This window comes from Penaeus japonicus, unplaced genomic scaffold (assembly GCF_977035675.1).
Source record: "Penaeus japonicus unplaced genomic scaffold, GWHDUDI00000001_assembly GWHDUDI00000016, whole genome shotgun sequence".
NCBI classification, from domain to species: Eukaryota; Metazoa; Arthropoda; class Malacostraca; order Decapoda; family Penaeidae; genus Penaeus; species Penaeus japonicus.
Window position 1 is genome coordinate 36,909,760 of NW_028234418.1, and position 25,000 is coordinate 36,934,759.

The window sequence follows — 25,000 nt, forward strand, 5'->3', positions numbered from 1 at the left end:
ATTACTTTCTTGAATTTTAACCTTTCCCCATTACCACCGTATAAACAACAGACGACGTTAACCAAACCACCGGAAGGAAGGGACTATAAAGTATTTTAGAGCGAGGCGGTAGGTGATGGTGACAGTTCAAATGAGTTGAATTTGCGAAGGAAAGCTTTGCCTGGGCTTCAAACAATCACGGGTTCCAGTAAAGAGGAAGTTCTCTATAAACATAATCGAATAATACTATTTCTAATGTAATGAGAGTTATTATAACTTTATGTACATTTGATATAAAGCATAGATTCATGGTTGACTAGCAGTTACCACTAAAGCAAGGTGAACCATATATATTATTCTAACACATAGGCTACTATAAAACTATTAGAATGACACCGTCACTGAGACAACTTTTCTAACAACATAAAGTGTTATTACTAAATATTGAGGATGAGTATTGTGTTTTCTCATCATGGCAGCTCAGTACTGTCGGTCATGATGCTATCAGTGGCGAGAATTTGAAATTTTATTCAATATTATATATAAATTATGTGTATCTATACTTCAATAGCAAATATGAATTACGTTAGTTTATTAGTGCCACATAGTGAATGTCGCATCCTTGGTTGAGAGTACAGACTAAAGAGTCGTTTAGAGATGTTTCTGTATATATTGTTTTTGTTACATTGACTGGAGTGGAGCTTCTAATAGGAGCTAATTTCATTACAGCATGTTTTTGCAAAACAAGATTCCACGATAGGATGCGAGTGAGTATGATTATGTAAGTTACTCAGAAACGATGGTTTGATCTATTATGCGGTCTCGATGTGCAAATAAGCTATTTGTAAGTTTACTAAACTTTCACTGTTTATTGGGACTGATAGAATCGCACATATAACTCTGTATATCATCATTCTGAATAACAAAAACACAGATTTTCCTCCTACCAATCGGAATGTCCAGTGAAATCTTCCCACTTGTACCTCGCATCGTAATCAGATTAGTTTTGGGATACTGTACGTTGTAGAACGTTGAAAGATAATGCCAAATTATGTTGACGAACGTCTGATATTGTCAGATAGTGAGGCAAGGACACACACACCCATACACAGGGTGAGTGAGTTAGTGAATGAGTGAGTGAACGAGTGACTGACTGACTGACCGAACGAGCTCATGACAAGTGTGGCGAGAGAAGTAGGAATGTTTGGGAGGGCGGAGGTTCACACGAGGATGATCTGCATGCAAATAACTAAATAAAATGAGACAGAGGACGGACAGGAGGCAAAGCAGATTTGTACTGTGGAAGTTATTAGATTAGGTAAATAAATAAATAAATATATATATATATATATACATACATATATCCATATATATTTATATATATATATATATATATATATATATATGTATGTATATGTATATATATGTATATATGTGTATGTATATATACATATATATATATATATATATATACATATACATACATACATATATATATATATATATATATATATATATATATATATATATATATATAATATTTTAAGGTTATTAACACAGGATATTATTGATAAAGATTCTATTTCGGAATTAGATAGAATAAATAGATCATTCGAGCATAAATTTAGTTGGGGCGGCCGTAGAGACTAGATGGGGCGGGAACTTCGTAGGAATCTTCCTCAGCGGCGCGGGCAGCGGCGGCGTCTTCCTCAGCGGCGAAGGCGATCTGGTCGAGGACGAACTGAGGGATTGGGTGGGGGAACTCGGGAGCCACTGGCAGGATGTCGGACTGGGGCTGGAAGCCGTTCTCGTCAGCCACGAACTTGACATGGACCTCAGTGCCGTCAGGAGCGGTGTATCTGTTGTGTTGAATAAAAGAAAACATCAATCAAATGCTTCACGACTTTCCATGAAATTACATATGGCTCCCATGAGAGATACAATAGAAGCACTTACGAGTATTCTCCAGCCTTGATCACAGCGTCATCGTCACCGTCGGGAGAACCGGCCTGGGAGACACGGATACCGTTGGCAGCTTCGAAGTCAAAGTTGAAAGTTCCATCTTCTTCGTGGACGCGATCGTCCTTAAGGATTGGCACGAACTCGACTTCCTCGCTAGATGCAGCAGGAGCGCCATAGCTGTACTGAGGGGCGGCTACTTCCTCGCTAGACTCAACTGAAGGAACACCATAGCTGTACTGGGGAGCGGCGACGGCCACGGCGGCAACACAGGCGAGGATCAGCTGTTGTTACAAAGAGAATATCATTATAGATCCAGTTATGCCTCAACATTAACCTATGCTATAACGAGAAAACGTACTTAAACCATAAAAGCTTCTTTTCGATATATTATCTATTAAATAGATGTACTCATAGCAAAAATATTTAATGGGTTTGTTGAAACATCTACTTACGAACTTCATGTTGATGTCTCAGTGGATACTGGTGTCGGAATCAGTGTTACTGATCTTATATAGGTGGGTCTGACCTTCTCCCTCCATAGATCCCTTCCGGCGCCTGACCCTGGCAATGGCTAACCTTCACCTTCAGTAAATTCTGGGTGGTCAAATATTCCACGCTGCATATTTTTTTTTTGTATATATATACATACGCACACACACATTTATATGTATATATATATGCATATGTATATACATATATATGTGTGTGTACATGTATATATATGTATATATATAATATAAATATATTTATGTGTATTTCTATATTTATGTTCCTTTGTCGGTTTTTTTTTCAAGATATATTCAGGGATACAGAGAGAGGGAGAGAGAGCGAGAGAAAGAGAGGGAGAGGGAGTGAATAATTTGAATGTTTTCTCAGATAGTTTGTTTAGTTCATGGATTCAAGCAAAGGCCAAAATCTTAGAAATTAATTTGAGAAAGCAATGTCACTCAGGTGTTATTTTCCTCATAGCTAAAGTTGGTTAGACATTGTATGCGATATTGTATGCGTCATCCCCACCTCCTACATATAAACACACACACACACACAAAAAGTAAGTACGTAAACAATATTTATGTACACATATGCACACAGTATACATCTGTGAAACATTTTTCCTTTCACATACACCGAAGTATTTAAAGATATAGCGTGTTCTGCCCCCAGAGGATTCGTTCCCAGCACAGATAGGAGTTGATTTTCCACTTCTGTTTCTCTCTCTTCACCTGTTCCTGTGTTCTCTTCCATTTCTGTCGTCCTCTTCCCCGTCTCCAGTCAGATTCGTAAGCTAACAGCATGAATAATACTGAATGATAAAGTCCTGAAACATCAGTAAAATAATTCTCTTGAATTTGATCTTTTACCATTACCAGCGTATAAACAACAGGCGATTTAAACCAAACCACCGGAAGGAAGGGACCATAAAGCATTTTAGAGTGCGAGGCGGAAGGTAATGGTGGCAGTTCAAATAAGTTAAATTTGCGAAGGAAAGCTTTGCCTGGGCTTTAATTAAACACGGATTCCAGTATAGAGGAAGTTTTCTTTATCACCATCACACAATAAACAGCATCTGATAATATAATTTATAATTTAATGAAAATTGTTATAATTATATTTACGACATTTGATATCAGCCATAGATTCATGGTTGACTAGCAGTTACCACTAAAGCAAGGTGAATCGTATATCTCATTGAAGCACATTGGCTACTATAAAACTATTAGAGCGACACCGTCTCTGGGACACTTACACGGATCTCCCAATTTCTTTAACAACATAGAGTGTGTTACTACTGAGTACTGGCGATGAGTAATGTATTTTCCCATCATGGAAACTCATTACTGTCAGTCATAATGCCATAAGGGTCGAAAATTATTAATTTCTATTCACTATTTCATATAAAATAGGTGTATCTATGCTTCAATATCCAATATGAATTACGTCATTTTATTAGTGCCCCATAGTGAATGTCGCATCCTTGGGTGAGAGTACAGACTAAGGAGTCGTTTAGAGATGTTTCTGTATATATTGTTTTTGTTACGTTGACTGGAGTGGAGCTTCTAATAGGAGTTGATTTCATTACCACATGTGTTTACAAAAATAACATTTCACGATAAGACGCGAGTGAGCATGATTATGTAAATTAATGGCGCACCTGCTGCATCTAGCGAGGAAGTCTAGTTTGTGCCAATCCTTAAGGACGACCGCGTCCACGAAGAAGATGGAACGCCTGATATCGTCAGATAGTGAGGCAAGGACACACACACATACACAGACTGACTGACTGAGCTAGCGAGCTCATGACAAGGTTTGAAAATAAGTAGGACGGACAGGAGGCAAAGCAGATTTGTGTTGTGGAGGTTATTAGATTGGGTATATGTATATATATATATATATATATATATATATATATGTATATATATGTATATGTGTGTGTATATGTATATACATATTTTATATATATATGTTTAATATTTTAAGGTTGTTAACACAAGATGTTTTTGATAAAGATTCTATTTCGTAATTAGATAGAATAAATAGATCATTCGAGTATAAATTTAATTAGGGCGGCCGTAGAGACTAGATGGGGCGGGAACTTCGTAGGAATCTTCCTCAGCGGCGCGGGCAGCGGCGGCGTCTTCCTCAGCGGCGAAGGCGATCTGGTCGAGGACGAACTGAGGGATTGGGTGGGGGAACTCGGGAGCCACTGGCAGGATGTCGGACTGGGGCTGGAAGCCGTTCTCGTCAGCCACGAACTTGACATGGACCTCAGTGCCGTCAGGAGCGGTGTATCTGTTACATAATTTTTAAACGTTATTTCAAAATTCGGTTAGAACATGAAAAAGTAGGTCGATCATTATTCCTAAATGGTATGTTTTAGACAATATAAGGGATATACTTCGTTAATACTTACGAGTATTCTCCTGCCTTGATCACAGCGTCATCATCACCGTCGGGAGAACCGGCCTGGGAGACACGGATACCGTTGGCAGCTTCGAAGTCAAAGTTGAAAGTTCCATCTTCTTCGTGGACGCGATCGTCCTTAAGGATTGGCACGAACTCGACTTCCTCGCTAGATGCAGCAGGAGCGCCATAGCTGTACTGAGGGGCGGCTACTTCCTCGCTAGACTCAACTGAAGGAGCACCATAGCTGTACTGGGGGGCGGCGACGGCCACGGCGGCAACACAGGCGAGGATCAGCTGTTGTTACAAAGAGAATAACATTAAAGATTCAATCATGGTCTACTATGACTCACCATTGATGTGTGCTATAAGAAATCGTTCTTAAGCTGTAACATTTTCATTTCGATATATCATCTATTAAATAGATGTACTCATAGCAAAAATATTTAATGGGTTTGTTGAAACATCTACTTACGAACTTCATGTTGATGTCTCAGTGGATACTGGTGTCGGAATCAGTGTTACTGATCTTATATAGGTGGGTCTGACCTTCTCCTTCCTTAGATCCCTTCCGGCGCCTGACCCTGGCAATGGCTAACCTTCGCCTTCAGTAAATTTTGGTTGGTCCTGTATTCCAAGCTACATATCCTGTTTTCTGTATTTTTATGCATACATATATGCATGTATATGTGTATATATATATATATATATATATATATATATATATATATATATATATATATGTGTGTGTGTGTGTGTGTGTGTGTGTGTGTGTGTGTGTATGTGTGTGTATGAATTTATGTATGTGTTTTTATATAGATGTTCCTTTGTTTTTTTTTTGTAATACATATGAAAGTATTTCCATTCTATACATGCATATATTTAAACAAATAAGAAAAAGGCTAAATGATGGTCACTGAAACATTTCACTTTCGAAAGATGCGAGATTTATGTAGGTAGAGTTGCAGAGAAAGAGAGAGAGAGAGAGAGAGAGAGAGAGAGAGAGAGAGAATTGAAAGTTTTCTTAGATAGTTTGTTTTGTTCGTGTATTCAAGCAAAGACCAGAAACCTAGAAAGGAATTTCAGAACGTAATGTCACTCGGGTGTTCCTAAAAATCACTTATTTTCCTCATAGTTGGGTAGGCATCTACGATATTGAATGCGCCCCCCCCCCCCCCCCCCCAAAAAAAAAAAAAAAAAAAAAGAGGGGAAAAAACGTGCGTGAGTATGTAAAAACTATATATATGTGTATACACATGCACACAACATACATCTGTGAAACATTTTCCCTTTCATACATATCGAAGTATTTAAAACTATAGCATGTTCGATTGCCCACAGAGGATTTGTTCCCAGCAGAAGTAAAAGTTGTTTTCCCAATTCTGGTTCTCTCTCTTCACCTGTTCTTTGTATTCTCTTCTTCTGTTCTCCCTCCTTCCCGTGTCCAATCAGATTCAAAAGCAAACAACATAAATAATACTAAAGGATAAAATCTGGAAACATCAGTGATATCATTACTTTCTTGAATTTTAACCTTTTCCCATTTAACCTTTTCCCATTACCACCGTATAAACAACAGACGACGTTAACCAAACCATCGGAAGCAAGGGACTATAAAGTATTTTAGAGCGAGGCGGTAGGTGATGGTGACAGTTCAAATAAAATAAATTACAAAGGGAAGCTTTGCCTGGGCTTCAAACAATCACGGGTTCCAGTAAAGAGGAAGTTCTCTATAAGCATAATCGAATAATACTATTTCTAATGTAATGAAAGTTATTAAAACTATATGTACGACATTTGACATAAAGCATAGATTCATGGTTGACAAGCAGTTTCCACTAAAGCAAGGTGAACCATATATCTCATTCTAACACATAGGCTACTATGAAACTATTAGAACGACACCGTCACTGGGACAACTTTTCTAACAACATAAAGTGTTATTACTAAATATTGAGGATGAGTAATGTGTTTTCTCATCATGGCAGCTCAGTACTGTCGGTCATGATGCTATCAGTGGCGAGAATTTGAAATTCTATTCAATATTATATATAAATTAAGTGTATCTATACTTCAATAACAAACATGGATTACGTCAGTTTATTAGTGCCCCATGGTGAATGTCGCATCCTTGGTTGAGAGTACAGACTAAAGAGTCGTTTAGAGATGTTTCTGTATATATTGTTTTTGTTACATTGAGTGGAGTGGAGCTTCTAATAGGAGCTAATTTCATTACAGCATGTTTTTGCAAAACAAGATTCCACGATAGGATGCGAGTGAGTATGATTATGTAAATTACTCAGAAACAATGGTTTGATCTATTATGCCGTTACGATGTGGAAATAAGCTATTTGTAAGTTTACTCGTTTTATTGTTTATTAGGATTGATAGAAACACACTTATAACTTTGCATATCATTTCAAATAATAAAAACACACATACTCACCTTCAAAAGATCGGAATGTCCAGTGAAAACTTCCCACTTTATACCTCGCATCGTAATCAGATTATTTTTTGGATACTGTACGTTGAAATCCATTGAAAGATAATGCCAAATTATGTTGACGAACGTCTGATATTGTCAGATAGTGAGGCAAGGACGCACTACCCATACACAGGTGAGTGAGTGTGAATGAGTTGTTGAAACGATGCGTGACTGAGCTAGCGAGCTCATGGCAAGGTTTGAAGAGGGAGGGGCGGAGTATCACACGAGGTATGATGATCTGCATGGCAAATAACTAAATAAAATGAGACAGGGGACGGACAGGAGGCAAAGCAGATTTGTGTTATGGAGGTTATTAGATTAGGTAGATGTATATATATACATATAGATATATATATATATATATATATAATATAATATTTTATAGAGGTTATTAACACAGGATATTTTTATAAAGATTCTATTTCGGAATTAGATAGAATAAATAGATCATTCGAGCATAAATTTAGTTGGGGCGGCCGTAGAGACTAGATGGGGCGGGAACTTCGTAGGAATCTTCCTCAGCGGCGCGTGCAGCGGCGGCGTCTTCCTCGGCAGCGAAGGCGATTTGGTCCAGAACGAACTGAGGGATTGGGTGAGGGAACGCGGGAGCCACTGGAAGGACGTCGGACTGGGGCTGGAAGCCGTTCTCGTCAGCCACGAACTTGACATGGACCTCAGTGCCGTCAGGAGCGGTGTATCTGTTACATAATTGTTAAATGTTATTTCAAGAGTCAGAAAGAAAATGAAAAAGGTAAGCCGATAATTATTTCTAAATGGTATGTTTTTAGACAATATAGAGGATAAACTTATGTAATACTTACGAGTATTCTCCAGCCTTGATCACAGCGTCATCATCACCGTCGGGAGAACCGGCCTGGGAGACACGGATACCGTTGGCAGCTTCGAAGTCAAAGTTGAAAGTTCCATCTTCTTCGTGGACGCGATCGTCCTTAAGGATTGGCACGAACTCGACCTCCTCGCTAGATGCAGCAGGAGCGCCATAGCTGTACTGAGGGACGGCTACTTCCTCACTAGACTCAGCAGAAGGAGCACCATAGCTGTACTGGGGAGCGGCGACGGCCACGGCGGCAACACAGGCGAGGATCAGCTGTTGTTACAAAGAGAATAACATTAAAGATTCAATCATGGTCTACTATGACTCACCATTGATGTGTGCTATAAGAAATCGTTCTTAAGCTGTAACATTTTCATTTCGATATATCGTCTATTAAATAGGTGTACTCATAGCATACTCATAGTTTAGACGGTTTGTTGAAACATCTACTTACGAACTTCATGTTGATGTCTCAGTGGATACTGGTGTCGGAATCAGTGTTACTGATCTTATATAGGTGGGTCTGACCTTCTCCCTCCATAGATCCCTTCCGGCGCCTGACCCTGGCAATGGGTAACCATCGCCTTCGGTAAATTTTGGTTGGTCCTGTATTCCAAGCTACATATTCTGTTTTCTGTATTTTTAGGCATACACATATGTATGTATATATATATATATATATATATATATATATATATATATATATATATATATATATATATATATATATATGTGTGTGTGTGTGTGAATTTATGTATGTGTTTTTATATAGATGTTCCTTTTTTTGTAATACATATGAAAGCATTTTCATTCTAAAACATGCATATATTTAAACAAATAAGAAAAAGGCTAAATGATGGTCACTGAAACATTTCACTATCGAAAGATGCGAGATTTATGTAGGTAGAGTTGCAGAGAGAGAGAGAGAAAAAAGAGAGAGAGAGAGAGAGTAAGCAAAGAGACACAGAGAGAGTGAGAAAGAGACACAGAGAGAAAGAGAAAGAGAGTAAGAAAGAGACAGAGAGAGATTGAGAAAGAGACACAGAGAGAAAGAGAGAGAGAGAAAGAGAATTGAAAGTTTTCTTAGATAATTTGTTTTGTTCGTGTATTCAAGCAAAGACCAGAAACCTAGAAAGGAATTTCAGAACGTAATGCCACTCGGGTGTTCCTAAAAATCACTTATTTTCCTCATAGTTGGGTAGGCATCTACGATATTGAATGCGTCATCCCCCCCCCCCCCAAAAAAAAGGGAAAAAACGTGCGTGAGTATGTAAAAACTATATATATGTGTATACTTACATGCACACAACATACATCTGTGAAACATTTTCCCTTTCATTCACATCGAAGTATTTAAAACTATAGCATGTTCGATTGCCCACAGAGGATTTTTTCCCAGCAGAAGTAAAAGTTGCTTTCCCAATTCTGGTTCTCTCTCTTCACCTGTTCTTTGTATTCTCTTCTTTTGTTCTCTCTCCTTCCCGTCTCCAATCAGATTCAAAAGCAAACAACATAAATAATACTAAAGGATAAAATCTGGAAACATCAGTGATATCATTACTTTCTTGAATTTTAACCTTTTCCCATTACCACCGTATAAACAATAGACAACGTTAACCAAACCGCTGGAAGCAAGGGACTATAAAGTATTTTAGAGCGAGGCGGTAGGCGATGGGGGCAGTTCAAATGAGTTAAATTTGCGAAGGAAAGCTTTGCCTGGGCTTCAAACAATTACGGGTTCCAGTAAAGAGGAAGTTCTCTATAAACATAATCAAATAATAGTATTTCTAAAGTAATGAAAGTTGTTACAGCGATATGTATATTTGATATAAAGCATAAATTTATGGTTGACTAGCAGTTACCACTAAAGCAAGGTGAATAATAAATCTTATTCTAACACATTGGCTTCTATAAAGCTATTAGAACGACACCGTCACTGGGACAACTTTTCTAACAACATAAAGTGTTATTACTAAATATTGAGGATGAGCAATGTGTTTTCTCATCATGGCAGCTCAGTATTGCCGGTCATGATGCTATCAGTGGCGAGAATTTGAAATTTTATTCAATATCATATATAAATTAAGTGTATCTATGCTTCAATAGCAAACATGAATTACATTAGTTTATTAGTGCCACATGGTGAATGTCTTTGGTTAAGAGTACAGACTAAAAAGTCGCTTAGAGATGTTTCTGTATATATTGTTTTTGTTACATTGACTGGAGTGGAGCTTCTAATAGGAGCTAATTTCATTACAGCATGTTTTTGCAAAACAAGATTCCACGATAGGATGCGAGTATGATTATGTAAGTTACTCAGAAACAATGGTTTGATCTATTATGCCGTTACGATGTGGAAATAAGCTATTTGTAAGTATACTCGTTTTATTGTTTATTAGGACTGATAGAAACACACTTGTAACTTTGCATATCATTTCAAATAATAAAAACACACATACTCACCTTCAAAAGATCGGAATGTCCAGTGAAATCTTCCCACTTTATACCTCTTAATACCTCGCATCGTAATCAGATTATTTTTTGGATATTGAGCGTTGAAATACATTGAAAGATAATGCCAAATTATGTTGCCGAACGTCTGATAACGTCCAGATAGTGAGGCAAGGACACATGTACATACACAGACGGAATGACTGAGCTAGTTAACTCATGACAAGGTTTGAAAATAAGTAAATAAAATAAGACAGGGGACGGACAGGAGGCAAAGCAGATTTGTGTTATGGAGGTTATTAGATTGGGTAAATGTATATATGTACATATAGATGTACATATATACATATATATAATATTTTATGGTTATTAACACAAGATATTTTTATATAGATTCTATTTCGTAATTAGATAGAATAAATAGATCATTCGAGCATAAATTTAGTTGGGGCGGCCGTAGAGACTAGATGGCGCGGGAACTTCGTAGGAATCTTCCTCGGCGGCGCGGGCAGCGGCGGCGTCTTCCTCAGCGGCGAAGGCGATCTGGTCGAGGACGAACTGAGGGATTGGGTGGGGGAACTCGGGAGCCACTGGCAGGATGTCGGACTGGGGCTGGAAGCCGTTCTCGTCAGCCACGAACTTGACATGGACTTCAGTGCCGTCAGGAGCGGTGTATCTGTTACATAATTTTTAAACGTTATTTCAAAATTCGGTTAGAACATGAAAAAGTAGGTCGATCATTATTCCTAAATGGTATGTTTTAGACAATACAGAGGATAAACTTGGGTAATACTTACGAGTATTCTCCTGCCTTGATCACAGCGTCATCGTCACCGTCGGGAGAACCGGCCTGGGAGACACGGATACCGTTGGCAGCTTCGAAGTCAAAGTTGAAAGTTCCATCTTCTTCATGGACGCGATCGTCCTTAAGGATTGGCACGAACTCGACTTCCTCGCTAGATGCAGCAGGAGCGCCATAGCTGTACTGAGGGGCGGCTACTTCCTCGCTAGACTCAACTGAAGAACACCATATACAGGCTGTACTGGGGCGGCGACGGCCACGGCGCAACACAGGCGAGATCAGCTGTTGTTACAAAGAGAATAACATTAAAGATTCACTCATGGTCTACTATGACTCACCATTGAGGTGTGCTATAAAAATCGTTCTTAATTGTAACATTTTCATTTCGATATACGAGCGTTTCATCTATTAAACAGTGTACTCATAGCAAAACGGTTTGGTCGGTTTGTTGAAACATCGACTTACGAACTCATGTTGATGTCTCAGTGGATACTGGTGTCGGAATCAGTGTTACTGATCTTATATAGGGGGGTCTGACCTAGCAGTCTCGAGGAGCTTCCTTAGATCCCTTCCGGCGCCTGACCCTGGGGCGCAGAACGGCTAACCTTCGCCTTCAGTAAATTTTGCTGGTCCTGTATTCCCCATGAAGCTGCATATCAACATCAGATTGTTTCTTGGTATGTTAGTTGTATGTATACACACATACATAACACACACAGGTGAGCATGTCATAGCATACATATTATAAATAGTATACATAACATATATATATCATATATATATATATATATATAGAAAGTATATATATATATCGAGATCGTCACTTATACACAGAGAGTAGCTAGACGAGCGATATAGATTGGCCTGGTCCCTGTATTCCAAGCTGCATATCATGTTTTCTGTATTTGTATAACACGCGCACAACCAAACACACACACACAGATATAATGTGGTTTATATATACATATATATATATATAAAATAGAATAGGATTGTATATAATAATATTAATAGTATAATTAGGAGTGCTCTTATTGTAGTGAGCGGCTAAGGTATATATGTATGTATATTTTTTTATAAAAAAATATCGTATACATTAAGCTAATATCTATGTATATACGTAGATATTTATATATAAATTATGGTATGTATGTATGTTTGTATTAATTTTTTATATACGAGCGAGGCAGGCATGTTCCTGATTGTTTTTTTGCAGTGCATATATAGGAAAGAGTTTACTCATTCTATACATTCATATGTTTCTAGTGATGGAAACAAATAAAGGAAAAAAGGCTAGAATGATGGTCCACTAGAAACAGTTCAACTTTACGAAAGATGCGATTTGATTTATGTAGGTAGAGATGCAGAGAGAGAGAGAGGAGAGAGAGAGAGTAGAGAAGAGAGAGAGAAGAGAGAGGAGAGAGAAAGAGAGAGAGAAGAGAGTAGAGAGAGAGAGAGAGAGTGAGAGGGTAAGAGTGAGATAGATAGATAGAGAGCAGGACTTGAAAGTTTTCTTCAATAATTTGTTTCGGTTTATGGATTTCTAGCAAAGACCAAAAGCGTAAAAATCAATTTTGAGAAAGCAATGGTTCACTCAGGGTGTTATTTATTACCGCATTAGCTAAAGTTGGTTAAGGCAATTTGCGAGTATTGTGTTGAGTTTGAAAAGTTTTCTTAGATAGTTGATGTTTTGTTCAAGTATTCAAGCAAAGGCCAGAAACCTAGAAATCAATTGAGTTTATGAAGTAATGTCACTCGTGTTCTTAAAGCAATCATAGTTGTGGTAAGGCATCTACGATTTTGTATTGCATCACTTCCCCCCCCCCCAAAAAAAAAAAAAAAAAAGAAAAAAAAAAAAAAGCAAAAGAAAAGAAAGAAAGAAATTGAAAAAAAAGAAATGAGGAAAACTATGTGTGGCGTAAGTAATGGTAAACAATATTTTATGTGTATACTTGAATACACAGCATATATCTGTGAATCAACAATTTCCCTTTCAAATACATCGAAGTATTTTTATAACTATAGCATGTTCTAAATTGCACACAGAGGATTGTTCCCATTAGAAGTAAATTTGCTTTCCCAATTTTGGTTCTCTCTCTTCGCCTGTTCCTTGTGTTCTCTTCTTCTGTCACTCCTTCTTCTTCGTCTCCAATCAGATTCGAAAGAAAACAACAAAATGATAAAATCTGGAAACCAGTGATATCATTACTTTCTAAGAATTTAACCTTTTCCCATTACCACCGTATAAACAACAGACGCAGCCGGGAACCACTAACCACCGGAAGGAAGGGACTATAAAGTATTTTAGACGGTGCGAGGCGTAGGTGATGGTGACAGTTCAAACATGAATTAAATTACAAGTAGGAAAGCTTTGCCTAGCCTTCAAACAATCACGGGTTCCAGTAAAGAGAAGTTCTCATAAATCACGCCATCACATAATAAACATTCATCGATTAATGCTACTTCTAATTATAATGAAGAGTGTGTTACAACTACATTATGGAAGGGGTACGATATTTAGATATAAAGCATAGATCGCTGGTTACTACAGTTTTTAGGCCACTAAAGCAAGGTGAACCATATATCTTATTCTAACACATAGCTACTATGAAACTATTTAGGAACGACACCGTCAGCTGTGAACAGACGATTTTCTAACAACATAAAGTGTTTATTAGCGCTGAATTATTGAGGATGAGTATGTGTTTTCTCGTGGCGAGCTCAGCACTGTCGGTCATGATGGCTATCAGTGGCGAGATATTTGAAATATATAAGCATTAAGTGTAATCTATACTTCAATAGCAAACATGGAATTACGTCAGTTTAATTAAAAGGTGCCCTGCATGGTGAATGTCGCATCCTTGGTTTTAGAGTACAGACTAAAGAGTCGTTTAAAGAATGTTTCTGTAGTATAATTGTTTTTGTTACATTGACTGGGAGTGGAGCTTCTAATAGGAGCTAATTTCATTACAACAAGTTTTTGCAAAATAACATTTGCACACGAGAAGATGCGGAGTAAGTATGATTATATAATTAATTCAGAATACGAATGGTTGCCGCGTCTTGATGTGCAAATAAGCTATGTTGTAAGTTTACTAAACTTTCACTCAGTTTATTTGGGACTGATTAGAATCGCAACATATAATTCTGGTATATCATGAGATCCCCTGAATAATAAAAACACAGATTTTCCTCCTACCAATCGGATTGTCACCAGTGAAATGCTTCCCTAACTTAGTCTCAATAACCTCGCATCCGTAATCAGATTAATTTTGGGATACCCGACGTTGTAGAACTTGAAAGATAAAGCCAATTATGTTGACGAACGTCTGATCTAAAGTCAGGATAGCGAGGCAAGGGACACACACACCCATACACAGGGTGAGTGAGTTCTAGATTGAGTGAGAGTGAGTGAAGCGAGTGACTGAGCTGGACTGAGCCGAACGAGGCTCATGACGAAGTGGTGGCGAAGAAGTAAGAATGTTTGGAGGGCGGAGGTTCACAACGAGATGATCTGCATGCAAATAACTAAATGAAAATGAGACAGAGGACGGAACAGGAGGCAAAGCAGATTTGTGACTGGGGGGGGCTGGGAAATTTACTTAGATTAGGTAAATATATCAAATATATATAATATCATATATATATAGTATATATACATATATGCAAATATATATATATATTATCATGACAAATATATATATAAATATATATTATAATATATAGGGCCAATATACAATATAAATAATATGTATATAAATTAGGTATAATATATATATATGTGCTTATATAATATATATATATATATATACATATATATATTATATAGTATATGTATATACATATTATATATATATATGTTTAATATTTTAAGGTTGTTAACACAAGATATTTTTTATAAAGATTCTATTTCGAAATTAGATAGAATAAATAGATCATTCGAGCATAAATTTAGTTGGGGCGGCCGTAGAGACTAGATGGGGCGGGAACTTCGTAGGAATCTTCCTCAGCGGCGCGGGCAGCGGCGGCGTCTTCCTCAGCGGCGAAGGCGATCTGGTCGAGAACGAACTGAGGGATTGGGTGGGAACTCGGGAGCCACTGGCAGGATGTCGGACTGGGGCTGGAAGCCGTTCTCGTCAGCCACGAACTTGACATGGACCTCAGTGCCGTCAGGAGCGGTGTATCTGTTGTGTTGAATTTTTTCAAAAATTCGAAAACATCAATCAAATGCTTCACGACTTTCCATGAAATTACATATGGCTCCCATGAGAGATACAATAGAAACACTTACGAGTATTCTCCAGCCTTGATCACAGCGTCATCGTCACCGTCGGGAGAACCGGCCTGGGAGACACGGATGCCGTTGGCAGCTTCGAAGTCGAAGTTGTAAGTTCCATCTTCTTCGTGGACGCGATCGTCCTTGAGGATTGGCACGAACTCGACTTCCTCGCTAGAGGCAGCAGGAGCGCCATAGCTGTACTGAGGGGCGGCTACTTCCTCGCTAGACTCAGCAGAAGGAGCACCATAGCTGTACTGGGGGGCGGCGACGGCCACAGCGGCGAAACAGGCGAGAATCAGCTGTTGTTACAAAGAGAATATCATTATAGATCCAGTTATGCCTCAACATTAACCTATGCTATAACGAGAAAACGTACTTAAACCATAACAGCTTCTTTTCGACATATCTCTATTAAATAAGTGTACTCATAGCAAAACGGTTTGGTCGGTTTGCTGAAACATCTACTTACGAACTTCATGTTGATGTCTCAGTGGATACTGGTGTCGGAATCAGTGTTACTGATCTTATATAGGTGGGTCTGACCTTCTCCCTCCATAGATCCCTTCCGGCGCCTGACCCTGGCAATGGCTAACCTTCACCTTCAGTAAATTCTGGGTGGTCCTGTATTCCAAGCTACATATTTTTTTTTTGTATTTTTATACATACACATATTTATATATATATATATCATATTATATACTATATATGTATATATATGTATATATATGTATATATATTATATAAATTTATGTATGTGTTTTTCTATATTTATGTTCCTTTGTTTTTTTTTTTCAAGATATATTCAAGCGTACATTCTATACCGGAGAGAGAGAGAGAGAGAGAGAGAGAGAGAGAGAGAGAGAGTGAATTGAAAGTTTTCTTAGATAGTTGTTTTGTTCATGTATTCAAGCAAAGACCAAAAACCTAGAAAGGAATTTCAGAACGTAATGTCACTCGGGTGTCTAAAAATCACTTCTAAACAACACTTATTTTCCTCATAGTTGGATAGGCATCTACGATATTGAATGCGTCATCCCCCCCCCCCCCAAAAAAAAAAAAAAAAAGAGGGGAAAAAAACGTGCGTGAGTATGTAAAAAATATATATGTATACACATGCACACAACATACATCTGTGAAACATTTTCCCTTTCACATACATCGAAGTATTTAAAGATATAGCATGTTCGATTGCCCACAGAGGATTTGTTCCCAGCAGAAGTAAAAGTTGATTTCCCAATTCTGGTTCTCTCTCTTCACCTGTTCCTGTGTTCTCTTCTTCTGTTCTCCTCCTTCTCCCCGTCTCCAATCAGATTCAAAAGCAAACATTATAAATAATACTAAAGGATAAAATCTGGAAACATCAGTGATATCATTACTTTCTAGAATTTTAACCTTTTCCCATTACCACCGTATAAACAACAGACGACGTTAACCAAACCATCGGAAGCAAGGGACTATAAAGTATTTTAGAGCGAGGCGGTAGGTGATGGTGACAGTTCAAATAAAATAAATTACAAAGGGAAGCTTTGCCTAGGCTTCAAACAATCACGGGTTCCAGTAAAGAGGAAGTTTTCTAAATCCCCATCACACAATAAACAGCATCGAATAATGCTACTTCTAATATAATTAAAGTTGTTACAACTACATGTACGACATTTGATATAAAGCATAGATTCATGGTTGACAAGCAGTTTCCACTAAAGCAAGGTGAACCATATATCTTATTCTAACACATAGGCTACTATGAAACTATTAGAACGACACCGTCACTGGGACAACTTTTCTAACAACATAAAGTGTTATTACTAAATATTGAGGATGAGCAATGTGTTTTCTCATCATGGCAGCTCAGTACTGTCGGTCATGATGCTATCAATGGCGAGAATTTGAAATTTTATTCAATATTATATATAAATTAAGTGTATCTATACTTCAATAGCAAACATGGATTACGTCAGTTTATTAGTGCCACATGGTGAATGTCGCATCCTTGGTTGAGAGTACAGACTAAAAAGTCGTTTAGAGATGTTTCTGTATATATTGTCTTTGTTACATTGAGTGGAGTGGAGCTTCTAATAGGAGTTGATTTCATTACAGCATGTTTTTGCAAAATAGGATTCCACGATAGGATGCGAGTGAGTATGATTATGTAAATTACTCAACCTCTGATCTAGCGGTCTCGTTTGTGCCGTTACACATCCTCACTTTCAAAGATGAGGAATGTCCAGTGAAAAACTTCCACTTTATACCTTTAATACCTACGACATTCGTAATCAGATTATTTTTTGGATATTGAGCGTTGAAATCCTATTTTGTAAGTACGACACTTCCAAATTAGTTGTCCCGAACGTCTGATAACGTCAGATAGTGAGTCAAGGACGCACACACATACACAGACTGATGAGCTAGCGAACTCATGACAAGGTTTGAAAATAAGTAATAAAATAAGAGAGGGGGACGGACAGGAGGCAAAGCAGATTTGTGTTATGGAGGTTATTAGATTGGGTAGATGTATGTATATGTATATATGTACATATGTATATATACATATATATATACATATATATAACATTTTAAGGATATTAACACAAGATATTTTTATATAGATTCTATTTCGTAATTAGATAGAATAAATAGATCATTCGAGCATAAATTTAGTTGGGGCGGCCGTAGAGACTAGATGGGGCGGGAACTTCGTAGGAATCTTCCTCAGCGGCGCGGGCAGCGGCGGCGTCTTCCTCAGCGGCGAAGGCGATCTGGTCGAGGACGAACTGAGGGATTGGGTGGGGGAACTCGGGAGCCACTGGCAGGATGTCGGACTGGGGCTGGAAGCCGTTCTCGTCAGCCACGAACTTGACATGGACCTCAGTGCCGTCAGGAGCGGTGTATCTGTTACATAATCGATAAACGTTATTTCAAATTTCGGTTAGAACATGAAAAAGTAGGTCGATCATTATTCCTGAATGGTATGTTTTAGACAATACAGAGGATAAACTTGGTTAATACTTACGAGTATTCTCCTGCCTTGATCACAGCGTCATCGTCACCGTCGGGAGAACCGGCCTGGGAGACACGGATACCGTTGGCAGCTTCGAAGTCAAAGTTGAAAGTTCCATCTTCTTCGTGGACGCGATCGTCCTTAAGGATTGGCACGAACTCGACTTCCTCGCTAGATGCAGCAGGAGCGCCATAGCTGTACTGAGGGGCGGCTACTTCCTCGCTAGACTCAGCAGAAGGAACACCATAGCTGTACTGGGGAGCGGCGACGGCCACGGCGGCAACACAGGCGAGGCTCAGCTGTTGTTACAAAGAGAATAACATTAAAGATTCAATCATGGTCTACTATGACTCACCATTGATGCGTGCTATAAGAAATCGTTCTTAAGCTGTAACCTTTTCATTTCGATATATCATCTATTAAATAGATGTACTCATAGCAAAATATTTAATGGGTTTGTTGAAACATCTACTTACGAACTTCATGTTGATGTCTCAGTGGATACTGGTGTCGGAATCAGTGTTACTGATCTTATATAGGTGGGTCTGACCTTCTCTCTCCATAGATCCCTTCCGGCGCCTGACCCTGGCAATGGCTAACCTTCGCCTTCAGTAAATTTTGGTTGGTCCTGTATTCCAAGCTACATATCCTGTTTTCTGTATTTTTATGCATACACATATGCATGTATATGTATATATATATATATATATATATATATATATATATATATATATATATACATATATATATATATATGTGTGTGTGTGTGTGTGTGTGTGTGTGTGTATGAATTTATGTATGTGTTTTTATATAGATGTTCTTTTTTTGTAATACATATGAAAGCATTTTCATTCTATACATGCATATATTTAAACAAATAAGAAAAAGGCTAAATGATGGTCACTGAAACATTTCACTTTCGAAAGATGCGAGATTTATTTAGGTAGAGTTGCAGAGAGAGAGAGAGAGAGAAAGAGAGAGAAAGAGAGAGAAAGAGAGAGAGAGAGTAAGCAAAGAGACACAGAGAGAGAGTGAGAAAGAGACAGAGAGAGAAAGAGAAAGAGAGTAAGAAAGAGACAGAGAGAGAGAGTGAGAAAGAGACAGAGAGAGAAAGAGAGACAGAGAGAGAGAATTGAAAGTTTTCTTAGATAATTTGTTTTGTTCGTGTCTTCAAGCAAAGACCAGAAACCTAGAAAGGAATTTCAGAACGTAATGTCACTCGGGTGTTCCTAAAAATCACTTATTTTCCTCATAGTTGGGTAGGCATCTACGATATTGAATGCGTCATCCCTCCCCCCCCTCAAAAAAAAAAGAGGGGAAAAAACGTGCGTGAGTATGTAAAAACTATATATATGTGTATACTTACATGCACACGACATACATCTGTGAAACATTTTCCCTTTCATACACATCGAAGTATTTAAGACTATAGCATGTTCGATTGCCCACAGAGGATTTGTTCCCAGCAGAAGTAAAAGTTGCTTTCCCAATTCTGGTTCTCTCTCTTCACCTGTTCTTTGTATTCTCTTCTTTTGTTCTCTCTCCTTCCCGTCTCCAATCAGATTCAAAAGCAAACAGCATAAATAATACTAAAGGATAAAATCTGGAAACATCAGTGATATCATTACTTTCTTGAATTTTAACCTTTTCCCATTACCACCGTATAAACAATAGACAACGTTAACCAAACCGCTGGAAGCAAGGGACTATAAAGTATTTTAGAGCGAGGCGGTAGGCGATGGGGGCAGCTCAAATGAGTTAAATTTGCAAAGGAAAGCTTTGCCTGGGCTTTAAACAATTACGGGTTCCAGTAAAGAGGAAGTTCTCTATAAACATAATCGAATAATACTATTTCTAAAGCAATGAAAGTTGTTACAGCGATATGTATATTTGATATAAAGCATAAATTCATGGTTGACTAGCAGTTACCACTAAAGCAAGGTGAATCATATATCTTATTCTAACACATTGGCTTCTATAAAGTTATTAGAACGACTCCGTCACTGGGACAACTTTTTTAACAACACAAAATGTTATTACTAAATATTGAGGATGAGTAATATGTTTTCGCATCATGGCAGCTCAGTACTGTCGGTCATGATGCTATCAGTGGCGAGAATTTGAAATTTTATTCAATATTATATATAAATTAAGTGTATCTATACTTCAATAGCAAACATGAATTACGTTAGTTTATTAGTGGTGAATGTCGCATCCTTGGTTGAGAGTACAGACTAAAGAGTCGTTTAGAGAAGTTTCTGTATATATTGTTTTTGTTACATTGAATGAAGTGGAGCTTCTAATAGGAGTTGATTTCATTACAGCATGTTTTTGCAAAATAAGATTCCACGATAGGATGCGAGTGAGTATGATTATGTAAGTTACTCAGAAACAATGGTTTGATCTATTATGCCGTTACGATGTGGAAATAAGCTATTTGCAAGTATACTCGTTTTATTGTTTATTAGGACTGATAGAAACACACTTATAACTTTGCATATCATTTCAAATAATAAAAATAGACATACTCATCTTCAAAAGATCGGAATGTCCAGTGAAATCTTCCCACTTTATACCTCTTAATACCTCGCATCGTAAACAGATTATTTTTTGGATATTGAGCGTTGAAATACATTGAAAGATAATGCCAAATTATGTTGCCGAACGTCTGATAACGTCCAGATAGTGAGGAAGGACACACGTACATACACAGACGGAATGACTGAGCTAGCGAGCTCATGACAAGGTTTGAAAATAAGTAAATAAAATAAGACAGGGGACGGACAGGAGGCAAAGCAGATTTGTGTTATGGAGGTTATTAGATTGGGTAGATGTATATATGTACATATAGATGTATATATACATATATATAATATTTTATGGTTATTAACACAAGATATTTTTATATAGATTCTATTTCGTAATTAGATAGAATAAATAGATCATTCGAGCATAAATTTAGTTGGGGCGGCCGTAGAGACTAGATGGGGCGGGAACTTCGTAGGAATCTTCCTCAGCGGCGCGGGCAGCGGCGGCGTCTTCCTCAGCGGCGAAGGCGATCTGGTCGAGGACGAACTGAGGGATTGGGTGGGGGAACTCGGGAGCCACTGGCAGGATGTCGGACTGGGGCTGGAAGCCGTTCTCGTTGGCAACATATTTGACATGGACTTCAGTGCCGTCGGGAGCGGTGTATCTGTTACATAATTTTTAAACGTTATTTCAAAATTCGTTTAGAACATGAAAAAGTAGGTCGATCATTATTCCTAAATGGTATGTTTTAGACACTACAAAGGATAAACTTGGTTAATACTTACGAGTATTCTCCTGCCTTGATCACAGCGTCATCGTCACCGTCGGGAGAACCGGCCTGGGAGACACGGATTCCGTTGGCAGCTTCGAAATCAAAGTTGAAAGTTCCATCTTCTTCGTGGACGCGGTCGTCCTTAAGGATTGGCACGAACTCGACTTCTTCGCTAGAGGCCGCAGGAGCGCCATAGCTGTACTGAGGGGCGGCTACTTCCTCGCTAGACTCAACTGAAGGAACACCATAGCTGTACTGGGGGGCGGCGACGGCCACGGCGGCAACACAGGCGAGAATCAGCTGTTGTTACAAAGAGAATAACATTAAAGATTCACTCATGGTCTACTATGACTCACCATTGATGTGTGCTATAAGAAATCGTTCTTAAGTTGTAACATTTTCATTTCGATATATCATCTATTAAACAGGTGTACTCATAGCAAAACGGTTTGGTCGGTTTGTTGAAACATCTACTTACGAACTTCATGTTGATGTCTCAGTGGATACTGGTGTCGGAATCAGTGTTACTGATCTTATATAGGTGGGTCTGACCTTCTCCTTCCTTAGATCCCTTCCGGCGCCTGACCCTGGGAATGGCTAACCTTCGCCTTCAGTAAATTTTGGCTGGTCCTGTATTCCAAGCTGCATATATTGGTTTCTGTATTTGTATGTATACACACACACATACATACATACATATATATATATATATATATATATATATATATATATATATATATATATATATATATGGCTGGTCCTGTATTCCAAGCTGCATATCATGTTTTCTGTATTTGTATACACACACAACCAAACACACACACACAGATATATGTGTTTATATATATATATATATATATATATGTATATATATATATATATATAAGTATATATGTATGTATATTTGTATGAAAAAATATATATACATTAAGATATATATGTATATATGTTATTATTTATATATAAATATGTATGTATGTATGTGTGTATTTTTATATACATGTTCCTTTGTTTTTTTGCAGTATATATGAAAGCGTTTTCATTCTTTACATTCATATGTTTAAACAAATAAAGAAAAAAGGCTAAATGATGGTCACTGAAACGTTTCACTTTCGAAAGATGCGAGATTTATGTAGGTAGAGATGCAGAGAGAGAGAGAGAGAGAGAGAGAGAGAGAGAGAGAGAGAGAGAGAGAGAGAGAGAGAGAGAGAGAGAGAGAGAGAGAGAGAGAGAGAGAGAGAGAGAGAGAGAGAGAGTGAGATAGATAGATAGAGAGACTTGAAAGTTTTCTCAGATAATTTGTTTCGTTTATGGATTCTAGCAAAGACCAAAAGCGTAGAAATCAATTTGGGAAAGCAATGTCACTCAGGTGTTATTTTCCTTATAGCTAAAGTTGGTTAGGCATTTGCGATATTGTGTGAGTTGAAAGTTTTCTTAGATAGTTTGTTTTGTTCAAGTATTCAAGCAAAGGCCAGAAACCTAGAAATCAATTTTAGAAAGTAATGTCACTCGGTTCTTAAAATAATCATAGTTGGGTAGGCATCTACGATCTTGTATGCATCACCCCCCCCCCCCCCAAAAAAAAAGAAAAAAAAAAAAAAGAAAAGAAAGAAAGAAAGAAAAAAAAAAAAAGAAATGCAGGAAAATATGTGCGTAAGTATGTAAAAAATATTTATGTGTATACTTGAATACAACATATATCTGTGAAACCTTTTCCCTTTCAAATACATCGAAGTATTTAAAACTATAGCATGTTCTATTGCACACAGAGGATTTGTTCCCAGTAGAAGTATAATTTGCTTTCCCAATTTTGGTTCTCTCTCTTCGCCTGTTCCTTGTGTTCTCTTCTTCTGTCCTCCTTCTTCATCGTCTCCAATCAGATTCGAAAGAAAACAACATAAATGATAAAATCTGGAAACCAGTGATATCATTACTTTCTAGAATTTTAACCTTTTCCCATTACCACCGTATAAACAACAGACGACGTTAACCAAACCACCGGAAGGAAGGGACTATAAAGTATTTTAGAGCGAGGCGGTAGGTGATGGTGACAGTTCAAATGAATTAAATTACAAAGGAAAGCTTTGCCTAGGCTTCAAACAATCACGGGTTCCAGTAAAGAGGAAGTTCTCTAAATCCCCATCACATAATAAACAGCATCGAATAATGCTACTTCTAATATAATTAAAGTTGTTACAACTACATGTACGATATTTGATATAAAGCATAGATTCATGGTTGACTAGCAGTTACCACTAAAGCAAGGTGAACCATATATCTTATTCTAACACATAGGCTACTATGAAACTATTAGAACGACACCGTCACTGAGACAACTTTTCTAACAACATAAAGTGTTATTACTAAATATTGAGGATGAGTAATGTGTTTTCTCGTGGCAGCTCAGCACTGTCGGTCATGATGCTATCAGTGGCGAGAATTTGAAATATATAAATTAAGTGTATCTATACTTCAATAGCAAACATGGATTACGTCAGTTTAATAGTGCCGCATGGTGAATGTCGCATCCTTGGTTTAGAGTACAGACTAAAGAGTCGTTTAAAATGTTTCTGTATATATTGTTTTTGTTACATTGACTGGAGTGGAGCTTCTAATAGGAGCTAATTTCATTACAACATGCGGTCTTGATGTGCAAATAAGCTATTTGTAAGTTTACTAAACTTTCACTGTTTATTGGGACTGATAGAATCGCACATATAATTCTGTATATCATGATCCTGAATAATAAAAACACAGATTTTCCTCCTACCAATCGGAATGTCCAGTGAAATCTTCCCACTTAGTATCTCGCATCGTAATCAGATTAATTTTGGGATACCGAACGGCGAACGTTGTAGAACGTTGAAAGATAATACCAAGTTATGTTGACGAACGTCTGATAACGTCAGATAGCGAGGCAAGGACACACACACCCATACACAGGGTGAGTGAGTTAGTGATTGAGTGGTCGAATCTGTTTTTTTTTTTTTTTTTTTTTTTAGTGAAT

General features: G+C 37.8%; 2 protein-coding genes and 5 pseudogenes across 5 annotated transcripts; all 7 read right to left on the reverse strand.

The window, feature by feature from the left end:
• Window positions 1-1,543: 1,543 nt before the first annotated feature.
• LOC147470282 (cuticle protein AMP1A pseudogene) lies at window positions 1,544-3,186 on the reverse strand (annotated as a pseudogene).
• Window positions 3,187-4,439: 1,253 nt separating this feature from the next.
• On the reverse strand, window positions 4,440-5,326 carry LOC147470283 (cuticle protein AMP1A pseudogene; annotated as a pseudogene). The gene is made up of 3 exons (XR_015191733.1): window positions 5,318-5,326; window positions 4,853-5,145; window positions 4,440-4,731 (listed from the first exon to the last, which is right to left on the reverse strand). The product of XR_015191733.1 is annotated as a cuticle protein AMP1A pseudogene (transcript).
• Window positions 5,327-7,790: 2,464 nt separating this feature from the next.
• On the reverse strand, window positions 7,791-8,625 carry LOC122266178 (cuticle protein AMP1A-like). 2 transcript variants are annotated; one of them, XM_086544990.1, is made up of 4 exons: window positions 8,617-8,625; window positions 8,352-8,435; window positions 8,149-8,300; window positions 7,791-8,025 (listed from the first exon to the last, which is right to left on the reverse strand). In XM_086544990.1, exons 1-4 carry the CDS (start codon window positions 8,623-8,625, stop codon window positions 7,791-7,793), a joined length of 480 nt encoding a protein of 159 aa, XP_086401116.1. The 2 variants fall into 2 exon arrangements, with proteins under 2 accessions (XP_086401116.1, XP_086401115.1); XM_086544989.1 differs by having other exon boundaries at window positions 8,149-8,435.
• A 1,922-nt stretch (window positions 8,626-10,547) lies between these two features.
• On the reverse strand, window positions 10,548-12,309 carry LOC147470284 (uncharacterized). Its single transcript, XM_086545681.1, has 5 exons — window positions 12,246-12,309; window positions 12,021-12,064; window positions 11,881-11,907; window positions 11,411-11,697; window positions 10,548-11,289 (listed from the first exon to the last, which is right to left on the reverse strand). The coding sequence occupies exons 1-5, from the start codon at window positions 12,307-12,309 to the stop codon at window positions 11,055-11,057; spliced, it is 657 nt and encodes a 218-aa protein (XP_086401807.1). The 3' UTR covers window positions 10,548-11,054.
• A 3,057-nt stretch (window positions 12,310-15,366) lies between these two features.
• Window positions 15,367-16,172, reverse strand: LOC147470285 (cuticle protein AMP1A-like; annotated as a pseudogene).
• Window positions 16,173-18,289: 2,117 nt separating this feature from the next.
• Window positions 18,290-19,177, reverse strand: LOC147470286 (cuticle protein AMP1A pseudogene; annotated as a pseudogene). The gene is made up of 3 exons (XR_015191734.1): window positions 19,169-19,177; window positions 18,705-18,997; window positions 18,290-18,583 (listed from the first exon to the last, which is right to left on the reverse strand). The product of XR_015191734.1 is annotated as a cuticle protein AMP1A pseudogene (transcript).
• A 2,465-nt stretch (window positions 19,178-21,642) lies between these two features.
• LOC147470287 (cuticle protein AMP1A pseudogene) lies at window positions 21,643-22,480 on the reverse strand (annotated as a pseudogene).
• Between the last annotated feature and the right edge of the window lie 2,520 nt (window positions 22,481-25,000).